The 18,428-nt window shown below is 44.1% G+C and overlaps 1 protein-coding gene across 2 annotated transcripts; it reads right to left on the reverse strand.

The window, feature by feature from the left end:
• Positions 1 to 568: 568 nt before the first annotated feature.
• On the reverse strand, positions 569 to 18,260 carry TICRR (TOPBP1 interacting checkpoint and replication regulator). Of its 2 annotated transcripts, XM_075100572.1 has the most exons (22): positions 17,440 to 18,260; positions 16,606 to 16,891; positions 15,782 to 16,023; positions 15,294 to 15,537; positions 14,635 to 14,770; positions 13,743 to 13,885; positions 12,796 to 13,008; positions 12,193 to 12,341; positions 11,333 to 11,427; positions 10,882 to 10,975; positions 10,635 to 10,714; positions 10,095 to 10,334; positions 9,400 to 9,496; positions 9,080 to 9,152; positions 8,224 to 8,364; positions 7,640 to 7,730; positions 7,071 to 7,132; positions 6,102 to 6,257; positions 5,230 to 5,387; positions 2,747 to 5,027; positions 1,377 to 1,490; positions 569 to 1,026 (listed from the first exon to the last, which is right to left on the reverse strand). In XM_075100572.1, exons 1-22 carry the CDS (start codon positions 18,094 to 18,096, stop codon positions 908 to 910), a joined length of 5,871 nt encoding a protein of 1,956 aa, XP_074956673.1. In that variant the 5' UTR covers positions 18,097 to 18,260; the 3' UTR covers positions 569 to 907. The 2 variants fall into 2 exon arrangements, with proteins under 2 accessions (XP_074956673.1, XP_074956672.1); XM_075100571.1 differs by lacking the exon at positions 1,377 to 1,490 and having other exon boundaries at positions 17,440 to 18,192.
• Positions 18,261 to 18,428: the final 168 nt, after the last annotated feature.

The raw sequence follows: 18,428 nt of genomic DNA on the forward strand, positions 1-18,428 counted from the left end.
ACTGAATCACATCTCCTGCCGTCTTCATGGGGATAGAATGCAAGCACATGTTTCACAGGCAACTATGTCACTATTTAATCAGTGACTCAGCCTGGCAGTCTTCGCACTGTCACCTCCAGTTATTCCATCAAGCTTTACCTCTCAAGGAAGTTGGCCCAGCCACTCCTCTCTGGCTCACTGCAAGTTCACGAAAAAAGACAATGAAGTTACTCCATCAGCACCTGCTTACCCAGCAGATACAGCAAACCGTTCGCGATCTACAAAGAGGAAGAATCAAACTCCTCTCCTTCCCTGTTCCCAGCTTTCACCCCCTCTGCACTCTTTTGGCATTTGTCCGGTGTTTGAGTAATTTACTCATTAATCCATCACAGTTAATGTTTGTTATTTTCCCACTAAGCTGTGGCAAACTGGATGCAACTAACAGGAATCCAGTTAGTATCAGGACAATACACACAGCAGGAGCACGCAGCTTGTTTTATACCCACTCACTGCAGCGTCCTTCTTCCCACAACCCCAGCACCTCACCCATGACTCCAGCTAAAGACAGATTTCTGATTAAGGGACACAATAAAAATTCACATCACTTTATTTTACAAGAAAGCTGTAGAAAAGTGACAATTGCCCCTCTTTACCTAGCAGAATTGAACCTTCACTGCAACATGCAGAAGTGCCAGAAAGACCGAGCTAGGCTTTGAACAGATGGAAAGATGCTGCAACTCAGGTTAAAAAACACAAAACCAACAATACCCTTTTAGAGCAGTCCTTACTTCTGCGGTCATATGCTTGCGGCCAGTCTCGTACCACACAAGACAGCTCCAGTCCAGCACCAAATATAAGATCCTTGTTAAAAAGCACGTTGTACAGCCGAGATAACGCAAAGTTTCCCATACTGTTCTGGCTCCAAACTTCAGCTGAGCAGCTTTTTCCGTGAGTAAGTCCTGCTAAGGGGACGCTTCCTGGAAGCCATGATGGGGAATGAAGACAGCTCCTGGTTGGCAGTAATTTGAAAGGTGTCAGATTCCTCTTCTATAAAATAGAAAGAATAAATTAAAACCACAGTTTGCCAGAGTTTACTGGTGACTCCAAGAAGCCAAATACCAACTAGAAACAACAAGAACAGTAAGCTACACTTCCTACTAAGCTACTCTTTCTTCATTGCTACCTCCCCTCCCTTCCAAACTTACTCATTCATGCCAAGTTTTTTTGAAGCGTGAGATAGAGACACCAAATGCAGAAGTGGCAGATACAGCCACAGGCTTTCTGCACAAAGGCCAATCCCTAGCACCACATGCTTTTGTCCTCATTTAGTTGCAGGCAAGCAGAGAGCACACTTAGTCTGCTCAAGCCCTGCCCTTCCTTACAGCACAGGCGGTTACCTTGAACATGCTTTTTCCGAGATGGCGGTGTCTGTCCCTGGCACAGCAGTGGAGACTGGGTCAGTGCCAGAAGGCTGCTAGCAGACAGCGTGCTCTTCACTGGGGGAGTGGAGCCTGGAGAAGCACAGCAAGACGCTGCAGCAAACTGACAATTCAAGACTGCTTTCAGGTAAATCTCGTACACAGCCTTTATGCCACCTCGAAACTTCCATCAGTACAAGTGATACTTTGAGTTTATCTGAAACAAAATCTAAGCTGGCACAGTGGGTTTCTGCCATCCAGAAAGGTAAATGGCAGTCTGGAATTAGCTCTTCGCACATTTCATTTTCTTAGGTGGTTTAGTAGAAAAGTGCCTCACTCATATTAAACACAGTTACTCTTCAGTTAACTCATGCACCCTAGAAGAAAATTGTTATAACCATGAAGGTCTGTAAATATAAAAACAAGGTCTGTAGGTATAGAAAGTCTCTTACAGGCCCAGCTTAAGGCTAAACACTGCTATTATTTCATGTCCTGAATATGGACTAATGTTGCTTTAAAGGTCACCCATTTTTCTGTGATACCTGTTGAATAAGACACTGCCTCTGTGTACAAACCTTTCCTTGCGAGAGGAAACAGTCACTGAAGCTTAATGCTTCAGGGCATGCAACGACTATAGAACAATATCTGCCCTAGTCCTCTGTAACATGTAATTTCTAGAACAATACAGGATTAAGTATTTGAAATTCACAAGGCCTTGCTTACAGAGCTGAGGCAGCCTCTTTCACCAAGGTCAGCTGAATCATCTGTACCCAGAGTGAAAGCAAAGAGGTTGTTTAAACTTAAACACCTACCAATACATGACTGCTAGCAAGGCAGTGACTTCCAATACCCACTTCCAGTGGGCCTGTCACCTCAGGCAGATAGAAGAATTGGTGCACCGACAAATACCAACATCCACAGGACCAACCCCTGCCAAGGCTCCAGTCCATATTGAAGTCGCCAAGCTTTAGGCTTAAGACAGTTGGCTTCAGTGCTGGATGCTGGGCGGAAACAGCTAGCAGCATCAACACAAACCCAAATAAATTGCCAGTTGAATGCAATCGGGATCCTCCCCAAGTTCTCAAACTTTTCTTTTAGTTCCTCCAGCCTCCTGGTCTTCCATGTTTCTCTGATCTCTCTCCCATCATTAATACTCCACTGATGAACTCCTCACATCCAGCCTGCCTCTCCACATCATTAGCTTCCATGCCATTTACAACCCACCCTCCCCCTCCACCTCATTCTCCCTCAGATAGTCAGACAGAAAACAATTGTTCTTGGTTTTGTCTACTCCACATTTTTAACCATCTCTCATTTTCAGTGGAGCACCACTTGTGCCACTTAATTACCTGACAAAAGGAAGACATCATCATCCCCTACACAGCTATGCTCAAGAGTTACGAGTGCACAGGCTCCTGGTTTCTCAGAAAGTAGAGAGTCCGTCCTTGGTTTGCTTCTGTTGCCCTCATCTGTGGGAAAGCCAGTGAGATCCAAGTTGCACCTATCAGTGCAAGATCTCTTGGCATCACAATTCTCCTCCTTTTCTGGTGACAGATATGTAAAGACCCGCTTCCGAGATTTCAAGCCAAAAGTTCCCATGACAGAGTCCTCATCAGCCCTGGGTTCAGAATCACTAGGAGAGGCCTGATCCTGGAGCCTGTAAATCCCTTCCAGTCCAAATTCCCCAAGAGTATTTGTTACTTTGCTGCCATGGTGCTCTAAGATCTTAATCTCTCCTTCTCTGCCTGTTGACATTCTCTTCTGTTCATCAGGATTCTTCTCACTTTGACCACAGCTAGCATTAGCAGCACTGCCTGCTGCTCTCTTTCTCCGAGGCCAGTCGTTGATAGCGTCAGGGGTAGTCTTACCCTTCTGCTTTGGAGAAGGTGTCTGGGGAACTGCTTTTAAGGGGGACGGGGAGTTGGCATTAGAGGCACAGCTTGTTGGGGTGTATGACTGGCATATGTAGGTCTGTCCTCCACCTTTCCCAGGTGTACTGTGGAAAGAGCGAAAGCAGGACGGTGAAACACAGGCAGCTGCTGGTTTTCCCGGATGCTTGCTACACCATGTCATAGCAAGGTCATCAAAGGGGCTTTCTCCTCCCTTGGGTTTGCTGGCACTTGCTTCAGGCTGAACTTCCAAAGATGAGCCAGAGCCAATTTTCTTAATGCGAAGCTTGGGCAGGCCCGAAGCTTGCATTTCAAGTTCAACTTCGTATGTTGGTGGGCTAGCAGAAGGCAGTTTGCAACGACTTTTAGGAGTAGAGAGCTTGGCTAGAAGTTGAGGATTTCCCATCCGTGCTGCAGCCTCCCGCTGTCTCCTGTCTGCAGTGCAGCGTAAAGAATAGGCAGGAGCAGACTTTGGCATAAGAGGTGAAGTATTCAGGGCAAATCTGGAGTGTCTCTTAAGACTCTGAACCTTCAGCCCTGTATATTCTTCTCTCAGCAGTGTTCTTGGTTCCAAGTCATCACTAACTGTTTGAGAACCACATAGGAAGGACTCACAGGCGTTTGCACTGGAGCTCCCATCCTTAACTAATTGTTCACACTCCATCTCAGCATTCTGTGCATGTGCCTGCCCTCCAGAAGGCAGCTTTGGAGACAAATGCTTTTCTAAGTCTTCCAAGTTGTCTCTCGAAGACTTTTGTGACACAACATCCACCTGTTTGTTTTTCTCCAATACAGGGGTATTTTCAGTAACCTGGGACTGACAAAGCTGGAGGCTTTCTACAGAAGAGTTACCACCACCATCACGATTGTCCTTATTTTTAGAAGGTGTTGCACATGCAAGTGTGAGGTTCTCTCCTCCAGAATTTGGTTCACATTTGGCCTGCTTGGATGTGTGAAGCAAGGACCTCAGTGAAGTGCCAGTAATACCTGGAGATTTTTGAAAAAATGGTTTAGATGCACTAAGTTCCCAGTCAGGCTCCCTAGCCTGAGTGTGGGAAGAAGAGGAGGTTGCCACAGTGTTCGTGGAACTTTCATGGAAAGGAAAACTGAAGGGAGGCTCTAGCCTCACAGCAAGCTGCGATATTTCTGCGCTCAGTGGGCTGGTACACGATCCTGAACCAGGATCTTCAGGTTTCCTGGGAGCACTTTCAGTTGCTTGAGATAACAGATCTGACCGCACCTGAATTTCCTTTGAGAAGATTTGCCTCCGTGTACCAACTGGAGATTTTGAGAGGTATTTCAGGGAACGTCTTGGAGTTTGCGGTTCTGTAAAATATCTTTCCTGGATGGCAGAGGGGGAAGAAGCAGCTACATTTGAATCTGTCAGAGGCAATAATGAGGCATTGAGCACTGCTAGCCCTTCATGTTCACGTATTTGTAAGCCAGCCTCTCTGCAAGGAGGGGAAAGTCCTTCTGCTGGAGAACAATCCTTAGGAGTTACTTGCAGTAAGTCAACTCTCTTACTTTCAGTTGATGCAGATGGTGACTCAACCCTTTGTACAGCATGAGAAAAGTACTTTCTCAAACACTTAGCTGCGGTCTGCTTAGCAGCTGGACTTTTGCCAAGAGTCTTCTCCAGCTTCTGTGGTGTCCTGTGGAGAATGCGAGGTGATCTCCTTGGTAGCTTACTGGCAGAATTCAGTGGCTTCTGGGCAAGTTTATGAGGTGCTTTTCTAGGAGTCTGCAGGGGAAAAAAATAAAGAATCACACTTGTCCTATTTCAGCAGTATTATCTACCCCTCTTGATATTTACTTCTCAAGATTTAAAACAAAACCCATTTGATTAGTCTTAAAAGAAACACTAAATTTAAGATGTGTAGGTCTCACTACAGAAGAATAGAAAAAGGGGATGGGAAGAAAGAGAGAGGGATAAGTGTTTGTACCTGACAGGCAGTCAGCTCCTCTAAGTGTAAGGAATCTTTTCTTCTTCTCCTCCTTCCAGGTGAATGTTTCACTGCAGAGCTACACGTGTCAATGACTGCACCAAAGAAAAACCTCTTGGGAGTCTGGACAGTGGGGCTCTCTGAATGCTGCTTAATGCCTATGAAGTGGAACAGTACAATTCAACTAGCACCTAGTAACCAGCCACGAACAATTGTCTCAATCACTTTAGATGTATGAACAAGTAGTGTACAAAGCCTATAGCCCTGCCGTGTTCTTTTGTAGGTGAATGCTAAAGCTTCACCAGAATTACTGTTATTTCCCAATATGAAACCAATATTCAACTGTAGAAAGAGAAGTACAAAATAGCTCAGTCTCTTATTCTATTTATAGCTTTATAGCTTAAGAAAGTTCTGGTTCATGACTAAGGATTCTAGTAAGTATAAAAAACTAAATGTCACCATTTATAGCTGATAATCCCACTGAGAAAGCCAGCGAAGAAGACCCCATCAGTCATTGCTTTACACTGCCAGAGTAGACAAAGTAGCTTTAGGATTTCTGTCCCATATTTTACAGGGATTTCACTGCATTTAAGGAATGCAGGCTGACAATCAGTGGTATTCTGTTAGATGGGCCTGACTGGTTTCTTAAGTTGGCAGTGCATTCATCATAGAAATAGCTGCTTTACTATCCTCCAAATTCAGATTCCCAGTTCCAAAATAATTGCTGGAGTTGAATTTCTGTCTACAGAAGATATTACATGATAGCTCTTAGTTTCTTAGTCTCTTGTAGAGCCAAATCAAATCAAACGTAGAGCCATCCACGCCAGCTTTTCAGATCAGCAGTATCAGCCTGCTCAAATCCCATTCAGTACCTTCCACATCCTGCAGTGTACAGCTCTCCTCTTCTTGTCCCTGATGGACTCGCTGTGAATTCTGTGAGCTGGGCTGCATAGTGGAATAGAACACACCAGAGCAGGTCCTATTCAAAAACAGCTGTTTGGTGCGCGGGCTTCTTCTCAAACCTGCTTCTGAAAAGGTAAGGATATAGAAGATTGAGCCTTCTCCCTGTGAAGATGGGAACATCTTCATAGCTGACAAGAACATACTCTAAGAAGAAACTTCCATACAGCTAACTATCTCATGAACAGAGGCAAGTGTGCAAAGAAAAAAGCATCAACTTCCTTGGGGATTTAGAACATTAATGCATACAAATCTCCTCCCAAGCCATGATGCCCCCTCCTCTAAGTCATGATTACTCAGTCATCCCTCTCTAGCAACTGTATGGAAAGGAATGCTAGAAAAGCCATGTTCAATTCAAGTTACATCCAGTTTACATGATCGGTTAATTCTCCTGTCTCTTTTTACTAGTGATTGCAACTTCCTGCTTGCCCAGCAATGCTGTTTTCTTCTTCCTTCCCAGGGATAAGAAACAGCAGTAGCCAACATAACACAGGGCCACTCCACAGAGCCAGGTGGCTATCTCTTACAGTAGAAATCGCAGCAATGTTAGGATCACAGCACAACACAATGAAGTTACATAAAAGAGCCAACCCTGTGTGCTGGTTTGACAGTAATTACAGCAGCTTAGAGTCTTGTTCACCCCCAAAGTCCTTCGTGTGTTTTCATTTAAGAGAGTTTTAACTACCTTTCTTAACTTCTGCTATACAGGGTTGTCAAAGCAGTGAGCAGCAAGTAGTTCTATCAGGGGAGGGTGTGCTCCACCAACAGAATAGTACAATTCTTTTATACTGACTACTCATGAATTACCTAAACTGAGACATGCTTGTCTTACAAGCTACAACACAGCAAAAACACCTTTAATCAAGAAAATCAGTGCTTACCATTCATGGCCTTCTCTGGAGACTCTTCTACAACACCAGTGTCACAACCTGGATCAGAAGACCTTGAGAAACAGCAAACATTTTGGACTCAGCATAAATGTTCACATTTACAAAAATAGAACTTACCATAAAGACTGAGAAGCAATACTCTATTCTACAACAATACACTGCTTTGTGGGCTGCTCTAAGTGAGCAGTTAGTAAGCGCTTTGCCTCCTATGAACATTTGATTGAGTATGGGTAACCGCCTAGCTGCAGTATAGGTAACAGTTCTGCATGGAAATAAATGCTAAATTTCAGCCCAGACTCCACAAATTACAGCACACAGGCCTTTTCAGAAGTCCTTGAAGCAGCAATTGAACCTTAAAAGCATTTTGGCTGCAGGAAGTACCCTAACTTACACAATGAAGCAAACAGCATTTCTTCCCATTCAGACAATAGAATTTAGCCACCACTTGCGGCCCTAGGTGAAGGTGACACTTCGACCACAAAGATACCTGGTTTTTGTGCTCACAGCCTTTAATTAAATATCCAGTACTTACTGAAGAAATTCAGGAATAGCTTACTCACCGGCCTTTGATCTGTTTATGTAGTAGTCTCCTGGACACCTGTTTATGTAGTGGTGTTTCTGCAACTCTCTTGGTCAATAGCTTGCGGTGATCTAAAAATCAAGCAAGAGCTATAACACTGTACAGTTATAAAGCAGTTAGGACAAATAAATAAATAGTTTTGTATATGCTTCAGTTTAAGAATGACAGCCCATATGGAATCATTGTGCCCTCATAAGGTATTATATTTCAGAGTCCAGTGTCTACACTCCCTTCCCACTCTCTCAATATTATTATTTATTAATAGTACTGATTGTCTTGAAGAAAAGTTATCTCAGTAGGTTAATTGTCTTTCACTCACAAATCCTTTTTTAACCAAGCATTTTTAACATTTGTTTTATGAGGTGGAGAGAATTCAGTAAAAAAACAGGTTTCTGTTTCAATACCATCCTATTCACTATCCAAACACTATAGCACTGATCTAAAATATTTTCTCCTTCATTAAAAGCAGTGTTATTAGTTGTTTCATAGAACTGAGGATGCAAGAAGAGGAATTTTAGCAAAAGCTCTTCTGCAACAATCCTACATGTGCAAGTCATGTCCTACCTTCCGTGCCTTTGTCAGTGCATTTGTATCTTAGGCCTTCCACAGCAGATACTGACTGGCTTCTAGGCATCTTCTTCATAGACCTTTTTGATTGTGAAAGTATCTCTTCATTGAAGAGGTTCCGCCTTACCTTTGTAACCTCTGTGAGGCAATACAAAGCAATAAATGATCAGATTAGAAGGAAAAAAGGGGAAAAAAACTACAGAAAGATTATTTTATTAGGCCACTAGAGAAAGGAACATCACATACTAGTGTACGAAAACAACTTTTTAGAGTCCACAAAGCATTGGAAAATTGTTTTTCTGCTACTGGAACATATCCTCCTCTAAAGCCATCCTGGACTTCTCCTACAAATTTGCATTTTTTGCATTATTCCAGCCATAAGCTACAAGCAGGTGCCATAGCAGAAAAAGCAGCCAGTGTCCCAGATGGAGTAACCTGAAGTGAGCTACAAGATCTCAACTGAAGTGCATGTAGGCTCAGAGAATGCAGATGGGATTTAATTTTAAGTATTTTGCAGAAAGGCATCCTGTTTCCAGATACAAGAGGTCACTCCTGTCCTCACTTCCACCACCCCTCCCCCCGCCCCTGGACAGAAACTACGGAAATAATTGCAAGACTCAAGGAAGAAATGAAATATTTTCTTCGCAGGATAAGTGATTTAAGTTTTTTTGCACGTGAGCACATACAGAATATACAGATTATTTTTTTCCTCAGAGTTTTTGCAGAAGTCCACAAAACTTCCTTCAGATTTCCAGTATGCTTCAGCATAATTTCGTCACAGCTCACTGAAATTTACAGGGAGATCATGTGCTGAAGACACACCTTTCCATGGAAAAGACAGAAGTCAATATACCTTGCACTGCTTCTTTCTGCAACAAAGGCATTTGTTGGGACTTCTCAGAGGCAAGGTAAGAACGCGAGTTCTCCTGAAACAAAAAAAGAAGTTAGCCTCACTGGCAGTTTCATGTTATTTTTAACTATTATGGATATTAACTGTAAACTCTTAACCACACGTTATTTCAATTTCTCCTACAAAATTGCTTTGACCTCTGTACAGCTGATTACAGGGCATACTTACTAAGTGAACACAGAGCAAAAACTTTTAAGTGTCACTTCACAACATTGCTGCACCCTTGCAGAAGCAACCACACACAATTCTTTTGGAAGACTTACCTTTCTGATGGGATTCTTGGCTATCTTGGGAATCTCAATTTGACGCAAGTTCTGTGGTGCTTCTGTCATGCTCCTGTGTCTGGCTAATACGTTATTCCTTTAGAAAGTACACAGGGATTAACTTAAAATAAGATCAGAAATGTAGATATCAACCTAATGACAATTAAACTTGGGACTGACTCTAGAGATAGGAAGTCTTTACCTAGATTCAGATTGCGAATTCTTTGCGTTGGTACCTCACTTAGGTTACAACATTGAAAGATGATTTGCAATACACATAGCTATACCTAACTTTAAGGTTGGCATTAAAACCCATTTCACAAATTGCTAAAATGTCACAGAATCCCCAACACCAAGGTCTACAGTAAATCACAGTTTTAACTTTAACAATATAGGGTCACCTATTGCAGAGTACAACGTCCTCTTCCTCTCATGGAAGATGCTCATGAACTCTACTTGTGCACAAGATACTCACACAGAATGAAGATTATATTTTCATATAGTCCACAATGGTAAATTAAAATTTAAAAATGGGAGCCCTTAATATTTTTCAGGCTTGCAGAGCTGTCAGCAGGTGTCAGCTTGCCCCAAGTAGCTATCCAGCAACAGAAACAGAGATGACTGAGCTGTAGCTTACTTAAGTCCTCAGCCACAGCGCAGGCTGCAACAAGCTGCCTCCTATTTGGAATTATTACCTTCTCTTTTTGGCAGACCTGGTGCGCAGCTCCTCCAGTTGATCACTCTCAGTGCGAAGGCAAACAGCGCTGGGAGTTAAGGCAGATAAGGACAGTGGAAAGCCTGGTGATTTGCTATCCAGAGTCACGGAGTCATCACTGAAGAAGTCTGAAGGCAGAACAGACACCAGCTTCGGGGGTATTTGTGTACCAAGACCATAGTAAATATCTCCAAGGGTCTTTGGTATAGAATTCATATACCTAGAACATCAGAGAACCCCCATTAAATACAAACCCCCAGAAAACTGTCAACGTTTTCAATACCAAGGTTTGAAATAAATTCTTGCATTTGTGTCAATTAAAAGAAAAAACCTGATTTTTAATTAGTTTTCTTATCAGCTACTTTTTCTTTAACCAAGATACAAGTGTAACAAGCAGAACATATCTAAACTGAAAGTTACAAAGACGCAGTAAATGAAAGCTGCAGATTGCTGTTTACTCAAAAGATATCCAGCAGAACCACAGTCCCCAGTGACACTTAAATCAACCTAAAGAACTTACAATTCTAGTATTTCCTCTAGAAATTTTGTGAGATACCCTGCATCTTCAGTCAGACATAAAATGCGCAGCATATCTGTCATCTGGAAGAGAAAGGTGGGAAGGTGGGTTAAGCTGTGACAGTTGCAATACCAGATTTTTTTAGCAAGGAGTATAAAATGGTTACAGTAAAATCAGGGGAAAACTACAGGTTCCAGGTCTCCATTTCTAGTGCCATCCAGAAACACAACTTGGTCTATAATTTACTTGCCTCTTCTAACAGCTGCTCAATTTCATCAGTGTTGCTTTGCAGTGAAGGGCACTGAAGACATAACTCAAGGCGCAAAAATACCTGAAGTCGGCACCTAAGAAAACAAGTAGTCATTCACTACCTTTTTTTCTGGTGGAAACAGCATATTTACCACAAAACGTACACTCAAAATAAGCAATGGGAGGGGAAGTGGCTCCTTTTGACAGCATAATCTGATTAGCATTTCATTTTGGTGGCAGGGGAGATGCCTCATTTCAGATACAGGCTGCAATGCTTATCACACAGCATGTATATTTGCATTTAATAAAGTGTTTTTACTGTGACCAGATATTCTCCTTGGAATATTTACGCCACGTAAATACTTTTCCAGTTGTACAAAAAAGCCACCATTAAAAACTGCTACCCAACTCCACAGTATCTCGGAAGTTGAAGTAAATAGTGTGTCTCATACTCTCTGACTTTGGTTTCCTTCTGTGAGCCATGCTGTTGTCTGAGCATTTTGCTGGGTTTCAGGAGATGGTTTCTGACTCTTTCCACACAAGCCACCTGCAGAGACACAGAATTACAGTGAAAAACTTCAAGTCTGTTCCCTGTCTGCAGGACAGGTTTTTTTCCCCTGCTCCTATCTTGACCCATTCTTTTGGGAATAGCTCAATTTTTTCCTTTGAGGAAAGGAATTCTTCTCTTCTTTCAGTAGCAAAGTCACAATGACATGAGACATAGAAGAACTTACAGCTTGAAATCACACAGAAGGTCGCTTGCTTACAGCTTCAGGCCTTCTTCAGTAACTACAGATGTGTCTTTCACAGCGTTTTTTTTTCAATTATTCACAAGTTTACTGATTTTGGTTTCAGTGAGTCACAATATTTAACGCTATTATAGACTTAAAGCAGGAAATACCTTGAACTATTTCTCTTTCCTGGAGAAGCAGTAGGTGGAGATTTGCCAGGTACAGCAAAACCAGAAGGCACACATCTTTTAAAATATGGCTTGCAAAGAATGTATTTTTAAAAATAGTGCCTTTGAATAAGTGAAATTACATTGACCTCATTCTGAATTCTAAACAAAAAAATATCTTTTGCAATCTTTACCAAAGGTGTAAACCGATAACTGAACTGGATTTTCCTACATTCTTTACAGCTACATACAGTTTTTCACTATTGGGTCAGCACAGATAGTAGTGAGCGGTTGTGGTTTCAACTATATGCAACTGCATAAAACCTTCAGGTAAGATGAAGGAAAGGTAGCATGAAATAGCAAAAACTTTAATTTCCAGATCAGTAACAACCCTGCCCACATGCTCTTACCTACCTCTTTCTCTTTGGCATCTTGTACTTTCAAGAACCTTTTAATGGCCATGATCATATTCTGGGCACACACAGATGAAAGAACTCCCTCAGCAACAGCCTTCTGGTAGCTTGCAATTAAATGGGACTGCAGTTCCTCCTCAGTTTTGAAGTCTGCAAGGGAGATGGTCTAAGTTAACTAAATGCCTGTTCATCACACCTTATGACAAAACACTCATTCCAGCTGAAGAGGGGAACAGAGCAGGTCAAAAAGATTTTCCCCAGCAAAGATGCATCCAGACCACAGAACACTAACAGAAGCAGTCCCGGGTCCTGACGCATGACAAATTGTAAGCTTAGTTGCAAGTAGGTCAGCAAGCTTTCAAGTTACTGTAGCAGTCAGCAGATTCCCGTTACTTCTGCGTAATTAGTAAAAACGACTGCATTTCTAGTTACACCTTGATGGGTGCTTCCCTCTACTTATGTTTAAAAAAAAAAAAGAAAAAGATAGTTCCTTATTGCTTTTTTTCAGATGGGAACAAGACTAATATTCATTGTTACTCTTCCCTCTCCCTTCCATAAAAATCCCATATGACCTCCTACAAATATCAGGACTCATAACACACACCTATTGATATTTTAAGTGCCTTTTCCTTTTCTTCCACCTTTTCATCTAATCTTTTGGCTGAAAGCTTTTGTGGAACCTTTTCATTCGCTGTTGGTGGCGCACCATCAGGTTGAAACTTCTGAGCTTTTACATTCAATCTTGCTACATTGAGCATCTGCAGGGATCTGGACATGGTCTTCATCTTCTGCCTGACTGGAGTTCGGGGAACTCCGCCTGCAATGCCACAAAAAATTAGTTCTACCGTCAGACACACTGAGGCAGGAACCCCACCCAAGGTAGAGCATAACACTGAATTCTGTGTTACTATCAAGTGAGAGTAGTAACCTCCTCGTTGAAAATATGGCCCAAAAGGTTTGTATTTCTCCATGAAATAAATGTACAGGCTGCATAGCAGGCAGCTATTTATTTCAATAAAAAGGTTAAAACTGCTGCTCTGCATAAGAACTTATATAGGTATAATCAGAAGTTTCGTATATAGGAAGCAATTTTATGTCACAGAAATAGAAATAGCTGACAGAGCAAGGCTTAGGGATACATCAGGTCAGGGTACAATCCACTGTGGTTAGTGTACAGAAAAGCAATGATTAAACTCTTGTAGAAGAAAGTGTTGTATTTCTCTAAATTAGTGCAAAGTTGAGGGGTCACAGCATTTACTAGTAGTTGGAGCAGTCCCTATTTCCACAACTAGTGAAACTGCAGACCTCTGCATGCTGCTTTTTAGCAGTTGTGCCAGTCGCTGCGCCGCCTTGAATCACAGTTATTAGGACTGTACTTTAGTACAACCCAAATATTAATATGTAAATTATGTTGTCTCTAAATAAAAAGAAATCTAAAGCATGCCACTGCTCAGGAGAGTACAGATCTCTAGGGTTCATGCATTAAAAAGGCCTGCTCAGAAGTCCATCTTTAACTGACAACACGCACATATAATCCCAAAGTATACATACGTCTTTTTTTGTTACTTCCTGGCCCAGCTGCAGCAGATGTTTCACTGAATTTTCTCTGGTACAGCTCGGATAGACTTTCCGAGAGTTCCACTTCAGATTGGTCTGCATCATCCTTCCCATTCGCACAAGGAACCTGCAGAAGCCTATACAAAACAGTCGTTCAATACAGTTATCAAAAAAGATGGGAGTGAGAGGCATGTCCCTTGTTCCCAGTGGGCAGGAACCAGGTTTTTCCTAGGTGCCAATCCACAGCAATATAGTGAAAGCAACACATGCTACTACTCTTCCAATGCCTGCTCCCCAGAACTCTTACTTAAGAGACACAAAAAACCTAAACCACCCTTTCAAAAGAATCACACCAAGTTGGAAACAAGCATAACAAGAGTTGCCTAGTGCACAATGGATATGGAACCAACCCATGCACAAAGCTGCTCATGTAGTTTTGTGGCAATTTAAGCTATTCTGCATTAGGCGCTTTTTTTCTTAATGTTTCACTCAGCAAGCTCTTTGAAGAAAGCAGGCTGATTCATTCCTGTTAAATACTAACTGTGATACAGAACCCCTATCTTCAGTATCTCACAGTGGATCTTATCAAACCATAAGATGTGGTGAAGTCTGACATTTCCCCAAGTAGCTTTGGTCATTTAAATTCACCTGTGAAACTGTCAAGATCTTAATCCACACAAACTGCTACCCAAACAGCCTGTTCCCAGTCCCTTCTGTCACATACACCACAACATAATGAAGCAAAAGCGCACAGTAAACTGAGTACAGAAATAAAAGCACTAAGGGCAGCATTTAGTTCTAGAACTCTGAGCAACACTACAGCCATACTCCCTTAACAGGAGGCAGAAATCCCTGGTTGATACTCAGAGATGTTACAGGAAAATACCTGAATGACTCCATCAGATCTGAGCTTGCTCCGCAAGCATTTGATGCGGGATACCATGCTTCAAGCACTGAAGGATGCCAGCTCCCTGTATGTGACAGTTCCCGTTGGACCCACTCTGGAATAGGAGTTTCTTCTCCTGTGAGCAAACACACAAAAAAAATTAGAAGGAAACTAGATGAAGTGGCAGAAGGTCCCAGCCTTCACAGAGGCTCTAAAGCAGAGGCTTCCAAGCCTTTACTCCTAGAGGGGCAATTTAATAGCCAATACCTCAGGCAGGGAGACTTGTAAGAAGATTCACTAACAGAAAATAGGTGAGTTAAAAGCAGCCTCCCTGCAGCCACACCCTAAGGCTTTACTGGCCATTGATGCCCTCTGTGTCACATTTTAGGAAAACTCATTCTAAAAACTTGTCCCCAAGCACAGGTAGCTGTGTTTTACCTATAAACTAATTGAAACTAACGTTCCATCAATAAAACAGAAAGGTACACCAGTGCAGATTTCTGTATCACAAGGCCTGAGTCACAGAAGGCAAGACAAAATTAACAAGTCATAAAAATGAGAGACTTCCTGAGGAAATCATCAGCTTTAGATTTTTTCCACTCAGAAACAAATCTAGAGACAACCAAAATATGGTAAGTTTTGCATTTCCTGACACGTACCTATACCGGCCAGAGAATCTTCCACTGACGTGTTAATTTTACTCAACACACTATTCACAACATCTGGGAGGTGAAGAGCACGGTCTTGAGAAGAGTTCTCCACTACAGCAACTTCAAGGTTCCATTGCTGAGCTTCAGCAGTCTTCTTGGTACCAAGTATAGTCAGAACTGCGGTGCTCTCAGAAAGTGGTGATAAAACAGCAGTGCAAGGGCACCAAGTTTCAGGTAGAGACACCTCAGCAACCTACATTAAAAGAAAAAGCAAAAGTTTACATTATCTAGAAATATGGAGACTTAAGGAGTACAGATACTTTACAAACAGATTATAGACTTACAAGATCTTCTAAAGAATGTTCTGAATTTAGCAGCAAATGAGCAATTTACAGTGCAACAAACACCACTCTTATTTCCTTCGCAGCATGATACACTGTCCCCCCTTTTGTCACAGATCATTTCAGAATAGACAGTAGTTTAAGGCAAAGATTTACCATGTGCAGTTCTTCAGTCACTAAACTCCTTAACAGCTGATGAAACAGTGACCCATTACATTCTGCCTGCTCAGCCTGTGAGCTCTGCAATATCCAGCTCTCTGTAAGAAAGCAGCCAGCCTGCATCAAGCTCCAACTTGTCAAGCTACTTTTCAGGAAGATGTTGACTGGACAATGCAGTTGTCTTTGGCCCATGGCTAGCGGTTCCAGGATCACAGCACAGCTTTCCTGCCTCTTTCCTCCTGTGCAAGGGATAAGATAAAGCAAAAGTTCCAAAGCATGTAAAATGGGCTTTTCGTCTAGGTGAAGAGACAACTTCAACACAAGAAAAATAAATTCAGCGTTTAAAATGGGAATAGCTCTACAGTAATTGTATTGCAGAACTGATCTCCCCAATCTCTCATGAAGGACCTAAGCGCGCAAAGGGACCACTAAAGAAAGAGCCAGTGTGCACTGCATGTTGCTTTAAAGATAACCTGCTTTCTTTTGAAGAGGCTTTATACTTGTGTTCTTAGTTTAGCCAAAATGAAGCTGAGGCTGAAGAAAAGGGCGTACACCTACATAAGGTGGAGCCAGCAAAAGTCTTTTCACACATCCAAATCTCTGGAAGCACAGTAAACTGAAGACCCTGAATCGGGAATATGGGCTAACAGGTCTGGTATCAGTGACTAGAGCACATGCAGGGCTTTTTTTCTTTTTTAAACTTAGGCTCTTAAGCATCTGAAGTTATTTCTACGCATACTGGTCACAAAGGAAACTCATCAAGGACTCTCCATGAGAAATTGCAGTCATTACTATCCACACCTAACTTTTTCTTTAATTACCAGGTGTGTTGAGAAACAATGTCCCTTCCTGCCGGGGGAATACTGCTTGAAACACAGAGGGCTTTGAGAATAAGCAGTTCAAAGTCGCATCCCACGGCAGAAGCATGGTCCAAGGCACAGCCAGTGGCACTGGGGAACTTGGGTCTCCAAGAAAGCCATGAGCAAGATCTGCCTCATGGTGACTCAGACATTGCACTAAGGTTTCGGCCGGCAAAATGGTGCCTCCCATCTGACGGATCAGCTCAAACATTGTCCAGTATCCAACATGATCCGGGGATGCGATCAGCTGAAATAAAGTAACACAGAGGTCACAGGTTAATGTTGGCTGTGAGATAACCTCCACCCGAACAGAGATCACACACTTTTAGAAAAACTGGCATGAGAAATGCATACAGAGCATCTTAACACGGTGCTTTCCAAGTTTTTATGGAGTTTATTAACCTTATCAGGGACCCAATAAAGAAAATACTAGTCCCACTGAATTAAGAGGTAGCCAATATTTTCAAGCATGTATCTAGACACCTGAATTGTCAGCCTGCTTATTTGCGATTCCAAACAGCTGTCAGTCCTACTTAACTCAAGGCACAGGACGACCCATCAATAAACACCATACAATTACTCAGTTGCTGATCCATCCCCGTTCTCCACGGGGAGATCTACTGTTCCAGTTTTCAGCGTCTCACTGAGCAAGAGTATGTGGTAGTAACTGAAGAACCTTCCCAACCACCCAGAGACTACAGCATAGAACTGCTCTCCCTTCTAATGAGGGAGGGTAGCGTGGAAGATAGTCCTCCCGCAGTCACAGTCGAAAGCCGTGCAGTATGACCTCATTACCTGGGACCACTCGGCAGTGTCCACCCAGAACAGCGTGATTTTCTGGTCCGCAATCAGATCCTGGACGCTCTTGGGCAGGAGTTTCTCGGCCAGCTCCTGGGCCGTGGGCGGCTCGCGGGGGGAGGAGGGGGCGCCGCTCCCCGACAAGAACTGCCACAGCTCCCTCCGCGAGTGGGGGCAGGGGGAGAAGAGGAAGACGGCGTTCACGAAGCCCTCGGGGGGTGCCTGGCTCTCCAGCGGCTCGCCGGCGACCAGCCCCGTCCTCCGGCTCCTGCGGAGCGGCTTGGTGGGGGACGCGATCTCCGGGCGGTCCCACTGGAAGTCAAGGAGCGTCTCCTTGAGGCCGTTGTGGGTGAGGGCGGCGCGGGGCGCAGGCCCGGGCAGGACGGCGGCGGGTCCCCGCGCCCCGAACCGCTCGGACAGCTCCTCCTCGAAGCCGGCCCAGGCGCGGGGTCCCGGCGGGCGGAAGCCGCCGCCCCGGGAGGCCCCGCCGCGCCCCCCGAGGGAATCGAAGAACCTGAAGGCCCAGCGGAGGCGGGACGGACCGAAGCGGCAGCCCAGGTGGTTGAGGAGCCGCAGGGCGCCGCGCTGGAGCCGCGCCCGCCGCCCCGGGCTGGCTGTGTCCAGCAGGAACACCACGCTGTGGGAACACGACATGGCGCCCGTCTGTCCCTCCCGCCGCCTCACGACTGCCCAACAACCACCCTCAGGGCGCGCCGGCCGCCATCGCCCGGTACAACTGCTGGCGCGCTCGTCTCGCGCGCCCTCATTGGCTGCCGCCCAGCGCCCGCCCCTTCTAGTCCTCGTTCCCCATTGGGGCCGCGGCGCTGGCGGCGGTGGCGCGCCGGCGCAATGAGGCACCCGCGCTGCCGGCGGGCCGGGGAGGGAGGGGAGGAGCGGCGCCGGCCGTTCGAGAGACGCTGTCCGCTGATTGGCCCGCCGCGGCGTGCGTGCGTAGAGCGCGGCACTCCATTGGCAAGGCACTGTGA

Source organism: Phalacrocorax aristotelis, chromosome 7 (genome assembly GCF_949628215.1).
Source record: "Phalacrocorax aristotelis chromosome 7, bGulAri2.1, whole genome shotgun sequence".
NCBI classification, from domain to species: Eukaryota; Metazoa; Chordata; class Aves; order Suliformes; family Phalacrocoracidae; genus Phalacrocorax; species Phalacrocorax aristotelis.